This window comes from Micropterus dolomieu, linkage group LG09 (assembly GCF_021292245.1).
Source record: "Micropterus dolomieu isolate WLL.071019.BEF.003 ecotype Adirondacks linkage group LG09, ASM2129224v1, whole genome shotgun sequence".
Classification (NCBI taxonomy): Eukaryota; Metazoa; Chordata; class Actinopteri; order Centrarchiformes; family Centrarchidae; genus Micropterus; species Micropterus dolomieu.
This window is the reverse complement of record NC_060158.1, coordinates 10,492,646-10,505,310: the sequence shown is the minus strand read 5'-3', so window position 1 is coordinate 10,505,310 and position 12,665 is coordinate 10,492,646. Positions and strand designations below refer to the sequence as shown.

The 12,665-nt window shown below is 37.8% G+C and overlaps 1 protein-coding gene across 1 annotated transcript in view; it reads left to right on the top strand.

Moving 5' to 3' along the window:
- The first annotated feature begins 1,046 nt into the window (after window positions 1-1,046).
- Window positions 1,047-12,665, top strand: part of slc44a4 (solute carrier family 44 member 4) — a 19,307-nt gene continuing 7,688 nt past the window's right edge. The window contains exons 1-12 of the mRNA XM_046059626.1: window positions 1,047-1,304; window positions 6,080-6,128; window positions 6,270-6,343; window positions 8,485-8,563; window positions 8,701-8,800; window positions 8,899-9,030; window positions 9,129-9,189; window positions 9,461-9,581; window positions 10,000-10,083; window positions 11,152-11,264; window positions 11,434-11,556; window positions 12,312-12,411. Of these exons, the coding sequence (XP_045915582.1) occupies window positions 1,265-1,304; window positions 6,080-6,128; window positions 6,270-6,343; window positions 8,485-8,563; window positions 8,701-8,800; window positions 8,899-9,030; window positions 9,129-9,189; window positions 9,461-9,581; window positions 10,000-10,083; window positions 11,152-11,264; window positions 11,434-11,556; window positions 12,312-12,411 (1,076 nt within the window). The 5' untranslated portion in view covers window positions 1,047-1,264. The remainder of the gene's footprint in view (window positions 1,305-6,079; window positions 6,129-6,269; window positions 6,344-8,484; window positions 8,564-8,700; window positions 8,801-8,898; window positions 9,031-9,128; window positions 9,190-9,460; window positions 9,582-9,999; window positions 10,084-11,151; window positions 11,265-11,433; window positions 11,557-12,311; window positions 12,412-12,665) is intronic.

Sequence of the window (12,665 nt, the reverse complement as noted above, 5' to 3'; positions counted from 1 at the left end):
ACCTTCTAAATGAGGCCCAAGAAAATAGTGGAGGTGTCATCTTAAAGCCCCATTTATTTCACTTTACATTTTGCTTTAATGCATTTAATCAAATTACCACAAAATCTACACAGTGAGTGTGGAGCCTTTGGGCCCCCAGAGGGTCCAGGGCAGAGGCAGAAAGAAATATCAAGTAGTATGGTGTAAGAATATTCAGCATTTAAACCAGATATATCTTATTTGAATGATCTTTAGATACCTGAAGAGGTGAAAGTAGCTAATATTTTACAAGGAGGAAAAAAAAGCATCAGTGTAAAAATGCAGTTGGAAGTACTTATGCAGAGTGGTCTGTCAGAATCATATATTCTATTACTGGATTATAATTATTGATGCATTAATGTGACATTAATCTGCAGCTGGGAAAGGTGGGGCTTATTTTAACTACCCTGCTGGGTAGCTTAACCTATAATTATAGATTTTATATAATTTATACATTTAATTATGATTTATATAAGTAACTTGTACTAAAATTGACAAATGTAGAATAAAAAGAACCATTTTTATAGTACATTACTTGAGTAAATGTACTTAGTTACATTCCATCACTGGTCTTGGACAGTTGACTGCTTTCACCTTTATTTAGTCATGTAATGTCACTGAGATCAAAATCTCTTTTGCAAGAGAGACCTGAGTACAGCAGATGGAATGAAAAACAAACACAGCCTGCTTAACAAAAGACAGTGACAGACATCACGAAATAGATTTGCTTATGAAAGTTTTATTATTATCATTTGATCTATGGAGATGGTGGTGGAGAGCACTGTCTTACACGTTCGTCCAAAATCTTCCATAGGTGTGAAGGCTGTAGCATTTTAATATTTTCATTCTCACCAAATCCCATCTGCGTTTGATATGATCCCTTTAATTTGTCCCCCGTCTATGTAACATTAACGTCACCCTCTGGGAGGTCAAAGTGGCATACATGATGGGTCCAGATGGCACCGTTTATGTAATCACATCGGGAGTGATTCATCTCTCTAATAAACGATCTTTGATTGAACGCGCAGGTGTGCATCCCCCAGCAGGTGCGCTCGTGTCGTCACTGCCTAGTTACAAACTGCCAGGAAGAAAAAAGATTTCCTAACTTGGCTACCATGTTCGCTTAGACACCGTTTTAAGCTCGTTGTAAACAGCTGTCAGCAGTCAGCTGTTTATAAAGTTTTAAGATTACTTTAAGCAAAGGAAGTTTTGGTTTCAGCGGAAAGGTGGATGTTAAGGCAGGAAAATGGGTAAAAAAGATGACACAAACCCCGACTCCGAGTATGGTGAGTTGACATCGCTTGTTAAAACCTCAGAGGGTTCCCTGTTAAATTAGAAATGTCTATAAGCTAGTCAGCTGTATAGTTTAGCAAACCTTATAACGTCATATTTAATTTTCGTCGAATTCTTCTCAAATTTGGGGTTGCAAGAAAAGCTTATATTGATTTATTTTCATGGTTAACATATTCGTTTGACGTGAATAGGTTCACGTTTTTGGTTTAAATGCTCATAATTTCCAACTTAATGCCATAACCTGTGATGAGGGGTCAGAAATATCAGAAACCATTGCTTTAAATGTTCTTGAAGTGATATTTTGCTTGGATGTGGTTAAAAAAATTATATGCTAAATAAAGACTCGGTGGTGGCACCCAAACATACAGATCTTATAAAGACTTGTGCTACCTGTTGTTTAGTCAATCTGATTTATTTAACTGCCTTTTGTGGTGTCAAATAAGAAATACACATCTCATGATCAATTTGATTTAAAATCCCACAAGACAATGACAGTGGGAGAAGATGATAAACATTGATTTGCTGCTTAGGGCTGTCACTATAAGATTTTATTGGCTGTAGCTAATGGTATTTTAATTGTCAGTTAATCGGTTAATTATTTGCTTGTTTTAATCAATTCATTATTTTGTTTATAAAATGTCAATAGTGAAAAATGTCCATCACAGTTTCCCAGCGTCGTAGGTGATGTCTCCAAATGTCTTATTTTGCCCGGCCAACAGTCCAAAACACAAATATATTCAGTTTACTATTAATAAAGACTCCTGATAACAGTTTATGTCAGCTAATCTATTTATTGTTTGCTCTAATAAATGTTTGGTCTATAAAATGTAAGTTTTGTCTGACCAACAGTGCAAAAGGAGGCCAGGTAGTTAATTAACGATCACATAAAACCAGCAAGGAATCCTTCCTTGTTTCAGCATGAACTTTACTCAAATGATAATTTGATTATCACAATAGTTACAGATGAATTTCTGTCGATCATCAGCCAGTTTCTGCTCTAACATCACTCACGCAGCCCCAGCAGAATCTATGAATGACTGGTGTGTTGCTGACTGAAACCAACTCTCCACTTTAAGAGAGATCCACAGTATCATGCTGAACTATTCAAAAAACACAGAAGAGAAAGTTGGAGAATCTAAGATTTTAAAAAGGGACACTCTGTGCCGATTGTCGATGCTGAAACATTTCAGACCTGCATCTGGTCTTCTGATTTTCAGCCTTCTGTTGTGTGTACAGCTGATCTGTTTCCTGCATCCCTGTTTGCTCATTGTGGTATTTGACGTTACTAGTCATGAGTCTATTGACAGTCTGGGAGGTTTAGCAAGGCCACGGTAAACAAACCCTTCCTACTTGAGGTAAATATCCAATTGGATTTCATATCTCCACCAGAGAATGAAATGACGACAAAAGAGGTGACCACAAGTTTACTAATGATGGCTTTACTTACAGCTGATCCTCTGTTCTCAAAAAGGCTCTTAAGTAAAATAACTTTCTTCTTAAACTCATCACCATGTTTTGTAATTGGGAATCTGCTTCCTACTCCTTGTACTACCCTTCGTGAGGGAGTAGAAATCCTTTTGGATGTTGAACATAACAAGGCTTCTTAATTCAGACTGCCTGTAGTTGCCCAATTAAGTTAGCTCATTTTGTTGTACAATATATCTGGCTTTTCTTCTTGTTTGGAGCGCTTAAGACACTCAGTGTTGGGAAATAACTGACTTGTGAGGGTTGTTGCTGCAAATCATTGACCAGAAAATGGGTTAAAGCTGCTTGCAACAGGGAAAATAATTAGGTCTATTAGGTTAATATAGCTAATGTATAAAGAAGAGGGCTTAATTTATCATCATTCAGAAACACAATATCCCATCCATGAAATGTTTATATTTGGTCGGAATAGTAAGAATTAAAGACATAGCTACATCTTGTGTCAGCCGTCTGATGTCAAGTGGATTTACATTTTCTAAACTGACGGATGTCTTATTTTAACCCGGAACTTAATTTAATTAATGAAGAGACATCTACTGAATCTTAATGTTGAATTGAAATGAGTTTTGACTCTCCATCAGATCTGTAACAATGAATCGATTAGTTGATAAACAGAGTATTAATCAGTATTTGGTGAGCAATAAGCTGTTAACAATTCTTCAAGCAAACATTTGCTGGTTCAAGCTTCTTGAAGAATTTATGCTGTTCTCTGTCACATGTGGCAGTAAACTGAAGCTTTTTTTAGAGTTGATCTGACAAAACGTACAATTTCGAGATGCTATCTTGGATTCTGGAAAATTTATAATTTTCACTATTTTCTGACTTTCACTATTCATTTCACTATGACTAAATGATGGATAATTTTATAGTGCAATAAAGAAAATAGTCATTAGTTGCACCCTACTCTACTACTACTACTACTACTACTACTACTACTATGTTCTCTTTAAATATTTATAATTAAGAAATCCTTACTGCGGCTGTCATGGCTCGTTTAACCGTAAAGGTATTCAGGAGGACTCGCACAATAGTTTAGACAATCAAATCAATAACGCTTTTCACACGCTCCTTTCTTGCAATTTTTTGCATTATTTGTAGACAGATCTTTTTCCCAGGGATACTCTTGTGTGTACTGAAGGTTACATTACCCAGTAAAATATAGAGAAGGGTGAAGTTTATACAATAAACCAGTCTTTAAATTATTTATTTAGATAACTTAAGGCATCCAACTAATTCATATTTTGATTCATTGTGTTACCCAACTTGAGCAAAGTAAAGTCAAATTAGAGAGCTGTTCCCTGTTCTGCTTCCCTCCTCTTCAGCCCTCACACCCATCGTCTTTTTGTATTTTGCACATCCAGGCAATATAATTGTCTTGCAGCTAGCCTGTCCGGGGTTCAAGGTTTAAAGGCGTAAAGCTTTTTCCCAGCTTTTGACAAGGGCATTAAAAATGAAATCCTTTGTGTTGCACAGAAACACAAGGAGCCATTTTCCATGCTGCCATTCACTTTAAACACATCAGTGTCTCAACAGAGCTGAAATCTGACACTTGCAGCGTTACAAGAGGCAGATGAACAGATTCCTTTACTGAAAAAATGTCCTGTGGCCCAAATAATTTCTGATTCCTAAACACATGAAGGTTTAGAAAACGGCTGATGAGCACAGAGGCATTGATGTGGATGTGTGGTCTGTCAAATTCATGTTTCTTTGTGCGGCGGTCCATTGACATTCACACACTTGTTATTTATATGATCCAAATCACACATTACTGTATCAGGGGTTGGTTTAGAGGAGAGCCTGTCTCATCTAAGATGTAGAGATTCAGATCCAGATCCGTGTTGCTGCGTCTAGCTATTTATTCTCACATTTCACTCCCTCCTTTTGAAGGATTGAACGACTGCTCCATTTTCTTGCCGCTGTGTAAACGTTTGTTAAACCTACATTCTGTGTGTGTGTTGAGTGTTTTCTTTACTAGGCTGAATGTTGGACTTTGCCAGTCTTAGAGCAGTATGAAAAGCTACGAACTCATTGCATCCTGTTTGAAGATTTGCGTCCTACTCAGAGCGGCATTCACCTCCTATTCAAATTACAGCAGGTACAGATAATTTTAGCTGATTAATGTGAGCCACCTGGCAAAATGTCCTTTCCAGAGGACCAATCAAATCAACACAGCATGTTAGTATTTGCATGTATTAGATGGAAGTCTTAACAAATAACCAAGCCTGCATGCTTTACATCACGTCATACTGAAGATACATTACAGTTCAGACCCTTCATCACAACCTTTTATCACTATTTTTTTTTTATGACGTAAATAACTCTGAGCATAAAAAAGGCTGATTCATCTGTTGTTTATTTTCAACCTGACACCTGCCGAAAGGTGTGTGGAGTTTTGTCTAATGATCAAATAAGCAGTCTGGTGAGTTTTTCCTGCCTGACAGGATAATAATGATGGATGGCTCAGATGTCATGACAGTAATGTTTTGTCAACTGGGATCACCTCAAACAAACCAGTTTTCAGATTCAATTTTACCATTAAAATAATTAAACATTCATGACTTTCCCTTAGACCAGCCATACTTTGAATTCAAAATTTTATTCAAATAACCCTGACCTGCCAGTGTCAGCATTGCGCCTCTACTCAGATCCTTTTCTCGTTACTCTCCACTGGGACTGTACATGAAGTGACTAACATGAGAAACTGCTTTCATTGTTTGTTCCTGCTGGCAGTATTTCCCTCTGTTCCAGAAAACAAAAATAAGACCTGTATTTCCTGTAATACAGTCAGTCACCTGTTAAAATGTTACAGCTGCTGTGACCAACTAACCCATAAAAATGTAAGATTCCTTTCCTCAATTACTTGCACCGTAATTCATTAACTCTAAGAAAAGGACACATAAAGACTCTTCATTGCTTAGAAACAACTCCACCCTTATTTTATAGGGACACAATTATAAATCCTTTATCCTATTTATAACCCTGAAACTCTAACTATAATGACCCATGTTCAAACTGAACAAAATAAGTCGTAATATGCACTCCACCATCCCCATATTTCCACAAATACTGTACACGCAGATGTAATCAGCAGTGCATGTCCTTGTATTGGAATTGCAGGGTAAATGCCATTACAAAAGTGAGTGATAAGCTTATGTGTCACAAGGAAGTTGCTGATTAATGTTACACGATGACGTACCAGTCGGTAAAGGTTATGGAAAGGGTGGGGTTAATTGCTTTGCACCAAAAGCTATTGACGACACTAAATTAACCTTTCTTTTCCCAGGAGAACCTGCTCAGTTTGACCCTACATTCAATGGACCCATAAAGAAAAGGTGAATCTCTCTCCTTGGCTATATAAGATATTTGCTTAGTTTCTGTTGACAGATGAAATCACATTTAACCCCCAAGGCATATCTCAATGCAAAGCTCAGCCTGCTCACTTCAACCTGTTGCTGTCTCTTTGTCTTCATCAGAGGGTGCACTGATATAATCTGCTGTATCCTGTTTATGGTCGTCATCCTTGGCTACATAGTAGTTGGGATTTTAGGTGAGCGCAACCTGACAACACCAACACACACGTTTTTGAATCCGCCCCATAAACACTGATATCATAATCATTGTTGTTTCTCTGCCGCCTGTCTTACAGCAACAGGGAAATACTGCTATTCGCTTTCTTATTGAGAGTTCAATGAGGAGTTTGATAACACTCTTGTATCTACCAGTTTAATATAAAACCACAGCTAGAAACTGCTTAGCTTAGCACAAACACTGGGACTGGGGGAAACAGCTGCCTCTGTCCGAAGGTCCACGTACCTGCGCCTCTAAAGCTCACCAACACATTTTATCTTGTTTGTTTGATACAAAAACTGAAGTGCAAAAACTATTTCTGGTGCCAGACTGTTTCTTGGCCCGGGAGCAGTGACGTCCTGGAGATTATGCTTTTTGTAGAGGAATTGCATGGTGACAACAAAACTCCAGGAGAAAGCACACAGATTAAACAAATGAGATTTGACATGTTAATCAATGAACTTTAGGCAGTAGGATTTTGTTTTTTTCTTTGTTTTGTTACCTTTGGACAAAGCCAGGCAAGCTGTTTTTAGTCTATTGCTAAGCTAAGCTGATCGGCTGCTGGCTCCAGATTTATATTTAACAGATGGATATGAGAGTGGTATTAATCTTCCTCTCTAATTCTCTGCAAAAAAAAGCAAATTATCTGGTTCCTCAAGCTGTCAAGCTTTTCCTTTTTTAATGTAACAGATCCTGTCACACTTCAGTGCACAACACCACAGTAAAAGTCAGATCTCCTCATCAGAGTCCTCACAAGGATGCCATCTATTATTATAATGATGATCTTGCATTAAACAAAGTCTAACATCTTATTATCAAAATGACACTATAGTAGAGGGTTTAACTAGGTAAGTAACAAAGCTGGCACAATTGTCAGAGTTTCAAAATTAGGTTGCAGCATTAAAGCCTCAGACTGTTCGTGTGTTTCTTTGACCTTACACAATGACTTGCTTCATCCTTCCATTGAGTATTGGGGTATCTAACCCAAATCCCTCCATTTAAGTCTGTATTGTTTTATATTTATTCCTTTTTGTTGTCGTACATTTATACAATTCCCTTATATTTTGTAATCAGTCAGTGCAGTTAATGGGGGGGCTAATTTTACAATTTTTTTTCTGTTCAGAAAAAATGCTTTTATCAGTGAAGTTGAGATATTATTTCTAAAAGTTTACATTTATCTTTTGAGATTGTTGAGGAGTATTATTATGTTAAAGTAAAAACAGCTGATGTGAACATCCAGTCAGCGGCTCTTTTATTGCCATGTCATCAAACTAATTCCAACACTCAGGGTCTTCTCTCTTATCTAGAGTCAACACAGCGGCCTGATAGGTAATGCAGTTACGTCGTGTGTCAGCGGCTGAGAGTGTCCCAAATAATCGTCTATTTCCTCCAGTGGAGTTAGTTCAGTTTGGTTGGCTAAGATGGATTTGTTGTAGGGTAAAATTCTACTGGTCAGTGTTGAGACAAAGGGATGTACTTATTCTCCATTAGCATATGTTACTTCTAAATATATTGTACATTAGAAAAAGTGGTAATAGTCAAAGAATTTACCACCTCTATCCTGTGTGTACAATCTGTTAGTAGAACAATACACATGTCTACAACAGTCTGACAAGTGCATCATGTCAGACTGTTGTACCCTCTTGTGGCTGGGCTGAAATAATCCTTTTAATCGCTGGTTTTGTACCAAATTTTGTTTTTTTAATCAGAGTTGATAACATACAAAAGGTAATTTGTGATCAAATCTGAATATTAGACTGTTTGACATTTTGGAAGCATGCCAACAATATTTGCAGTGGTAACAGCTAAAATTCCAATCAATTCACAGAATCCGATGGGTTACATTATTTAACACCAGAGTCACTCCCATATCTCCCACCTCAATATATAAATCAGGGCAGTAACTTCTTCCCCCTCAAACAAATGCAATAAAAGCTTTGGTGTTAAGTTGAAACATGCCGCTGTTCATAGTTTGTCATTGCCAAACACGAAATGGATATAATGGAACATGACTAACTTGCTATTATCTTTTCTTCTTATCTTGTGTGTGTGTGTGTGTGTGTGTGTGTGTGTGTGTGTGGTGGTGTTTTGGTTTTATTTTGTTTTTGTTTTTTTTATCAGCTTGGCTCTACGGAGATCCTAGACATGTTCTTTATCCAAGAAACTCAACTGGATCATTTTGTGGCCTTGGACCAAACAAGTAATTTCATCTCTATCACCCTTTTAATGTGTTTTTTTTAAAATTAATTAATTAATTTTTTTTTACATGTGCTACATATAATAAATATGCATTTGACTGATGCAGAATCAAAACTCTTCCTGTCTTTCCTCTCTCAGAGGCCTACCCAACGTGTTCTACTTTGACATGCTGAAATGTGCCACATCTGTTAATGTTATGGCATCTTCTCTTAATGGCATTCAGTGTCCAACCAAACAGGTAGAGAAAGCTGCTGGACTTTATTTCTCATGATACTGGACCATTTACTCTACTTACACAGTGTACCAGAAATAATCGTTTTTTTCCACTACCTATAGGTGTGTGTGGAAAACTGTCCCACTCAGTTCTGGGCTGTGGAAGTACGGTCATACTTTCCAAACATAAAGCCAGCTAATGTTTTCAATCAAAGCTTATGTGTGCCATCCATAAACCTGGAAAATACTAGGCTGGTATGTCCCGTTTGTATTTTAATCAGCTGAAATAATTGTTTTCACTTTGATCCATTCACATGTAACTTTTTTTTTTACCACATGATCTTTCCCCCCAGACTGTTCAACAAATTGTGAACCAGGAACTGTGCCCTTTCTTCATAATGCCCACAACCCCTGGTGAGTGGAACCGCTCTCTATATAATACTTCATATGGTATTCATATTGATTTTGGTCTGGCATTGTCACTGTTCAAGGCTGATGACTTTGATGCAGCTGTTCCTTCAATTTAAGTGTGGATTTAATTGCTACTGAACAGGCACTACACTGCTAGTTTTTGTGTATTCAGTGGACGATGGCATGTAATGCAAATTAAGTTAGAGATCTCATCATAAATTAAAATTTAATCAATTTCAAGCTGATTTGATGTGATTGTTCTCTCTGTTGTTAGTGCTGGGGAGATGTTTGCCCGATATCACAGCACTGGGGAATATCCCTTCATACTTCGCCGATATTCCAGGCCTACCCTCTTCAGTCAATCAGACAGTCGGCATAATAAAGAATGGCACTGGGTAAGATACAGGGGATTGCTGACCTCATCATATGTTGACATAGCACACATTACTGCACTCAAGAAGATGCACTTTAAATACCTGTATCTTTCTCCTCCAAATCACCAGCACAAGGTCGGTGGCTTCGTGAGTTCTTGTGTTGACCGGTAGTGTAGCAGCTGAGTGTAGTTATTCCTGTTGCTTTGTTTTTTGCACACCGCCTTTGCGGCCGTGTGAAACGCTCTTGTGATTTGTAGATTTAGAGCATAAATGTGTTGTTTCAAAAACCCTATTCGCTCTCTCTCTGTGCCTGGGGTTATCGCAGTCGCTTTATAGAAGCATAGAAGCTATTATTTGTTTGTTTTCACTGTATTTATTTTTACCCAACCCTTTGCTTCTCTGTTTTAAAAAGAGAACTAACAGCTTTTGTCTTCATTAGGGACGTTGTGAATGGCTTCAATGCCAGAGAGATCAGCGTCCGAATCTTTGAGGATTTTGCGTCGTCATGGCCATGGATCCTCCTGTGAGTTGCCTTGCAGAACTACATGTGTATTTTCACACAAGCACACACACATGCTGCCACCTGCTGGCAAATGTACAGATCAGAATTACTCTTGAAATTAAATAGAAAATAGAATCACATCTCAGTTATTTGATGTCAGATTCTAATGTGTGATGCAGAACTAAACTCTTGTTGTATCAAATAAACATGGATTAGTTATTTTTGAATGGATTCAAATTTTTAGGGCATCTGTATGAGAACATACACTGAACACAATTAGAAACTCTTTTTGCCCCCGTTCATGATGAGCTGAACTCAAAGATCTAAGACTTTCTCTATGTACACAAAAGGCCTATTTCTCTCAAATATTGCTCACAAATCTGTCAAAATCTGTGTTAGTGAGCGCTTCTCCTTTGCTGAGATAATCCATCCACCTCACAGGTGTGGCATATCAAGATGCTGGTCAGACAGCATGGGTGTGCCTTAGGCTGGCCACAATAAAAGGCCACTTGAAAATGTGCAGTTCAATCACACAGCACAATGCCACAGATGTCGCAAGTTTTGAGGGAGTGTGCAGTCGGCATGCTGACTGCAGGAATGTCCACCAGAGCTGTTGCCTGTGAATTGAATGTTCATTTCTCTAAAGGTGTTTCAGAGAAATTTGGCAGTACATCCAGCCGGCCTCACAACCGCAGACCACGTGTAACCAAACCAGCCCAGGACCTCCACATCCAGAACCATGATTGTCTCACACAGATTTTGACAGATTTCTGAACAATATTTGAGAGAAATGGGCCTCTTGTATACATGGAGAAAGTCTTAGATCTTTGAGTTTGGCTCATGATGAATGGGGGCAAAAACAAAAGTGTTGTGTTTATAATTTTTTTTTTTTTGTGTGTATTTCTAGGTCACAGGTTGCCATGCTGTTATTTTACAGCACATTTTATACATCTCGTATGTCTTAGGTTAAATAATTCATGGTTACTCTTTGATCTCTTATGAACGTCTTCATCCTTTTGTTAAACTTTCATCTCTTTCATCTGTTCTTCATTCATAACTGTTTCACCCCGTGCCCACTTCTCATTTCAGTGGTCTGCTAATAGCCATGGTGGTCAGTATGCTGTTCCTGTTGCTGTTGAGATTCACCGCTCCAGTCATGGTGTGGGTTCTCATCATAGGACTCCTGGGTGCTGGGGCATATGGTAAATTCTCATCTGGAGTAGTTTTTAAGGCAAACGCTGTTTAATGGGTGGCTCACCCAAACAAGATTGCAACCCCCGAAGTGTGTGTATGTGTGTGTGTTAGGTCATGAATACAAGACAAGCTTATATGTTCCCAGTAGTGTCTGAGTAGTTTGTGTTTCTCTCACAGGTATATGGCACTGCTACTGGGAGTATAATAACTACAAGCAAGCTTCTGCTACCATCACTACTATTGGTTTCACCACCAACTTCAGTGCTTACCTGCATGTCCAAGAGACCTGGCTGGCATTCTGTAAGTCTTACTAAAATGTGTTCATTCTTATTTAACTTGACCATGCACTAGTTCATCCTCAACAAATATTTCTCACAGTCCGGGGATACATTTTTATTTTTCCCAATGGCTTATTAGCATTATGAGCACAGGGATAGTTGTGTACGAATAAATTAATTTATTAGGTCTGACTTTATTGGTGATTTTTCAACCAAGTAGCTTTTACTCTGGAAAATACAGTTTCAGAGGAAATGAAGGGAATAAAATGGAAGTCACAGCCATGTGTTAATAGAGAAAAACAATAAATAAATGCAATAAAACCATTGTTGGCATTGTTGTATTGTATGTCAAGTTTACAACACCACTTGATTCATGACATTGTAAAATTATTCAGATAAGAAATGACTCAGATTTAAGGGTTATGGCTCGTTTCAGCTGTTTATGTTGCTCATATCTGATTTTTATATTTTAGTTCATATTTTTATGTTATTAGGTAGCAGATATTTTGTTTGTTAAAAATGATTAACTTTTATAGTGTAAAGACAAAAACAGAGATGAGAGAGAGACACACACACACACACACACACACACACACACACACACACACACACACACACAGTAAAGTCTAGAAGTACAATATATAGTAATTGGTGTTGTGTTAGAAAAAGTAGTAGTGTGTTTCTTGACATGGGAATAGTGTGTATGTGTGTAGTGATCCATGTGTTTCTACTGTGAGGATGGTGTATAATTTTCACACCTATCTCCTCCACCCTCAGTGATACTAATATCTGTGGGGGAGGCAATCATTCTCCTGACCATCATCTTCCTGCGGACCAGAATCCTCATAGCCATCGCCCTCATCCAGGAGTCCAGCAAGTGAGTCATGATGTCCAACAGTAAAACATCGTTCACATGGTTTACACACCTAAATGTTCTTAATCATAAAGGGAGTTTATTTAAAGATGTATTAGAATCCTGTATCATATTAAAAAGAACTACTATTAATAATAGATCATTTTTGGGGCATTTTTGTGAAACAAATTTTTGTCTAATGTGTCATTTTGTCAGTGTGCATAACCTCATAATGTTTGTGTTCACATTCCACAGGGCAATCAGTCACATGATGTCCT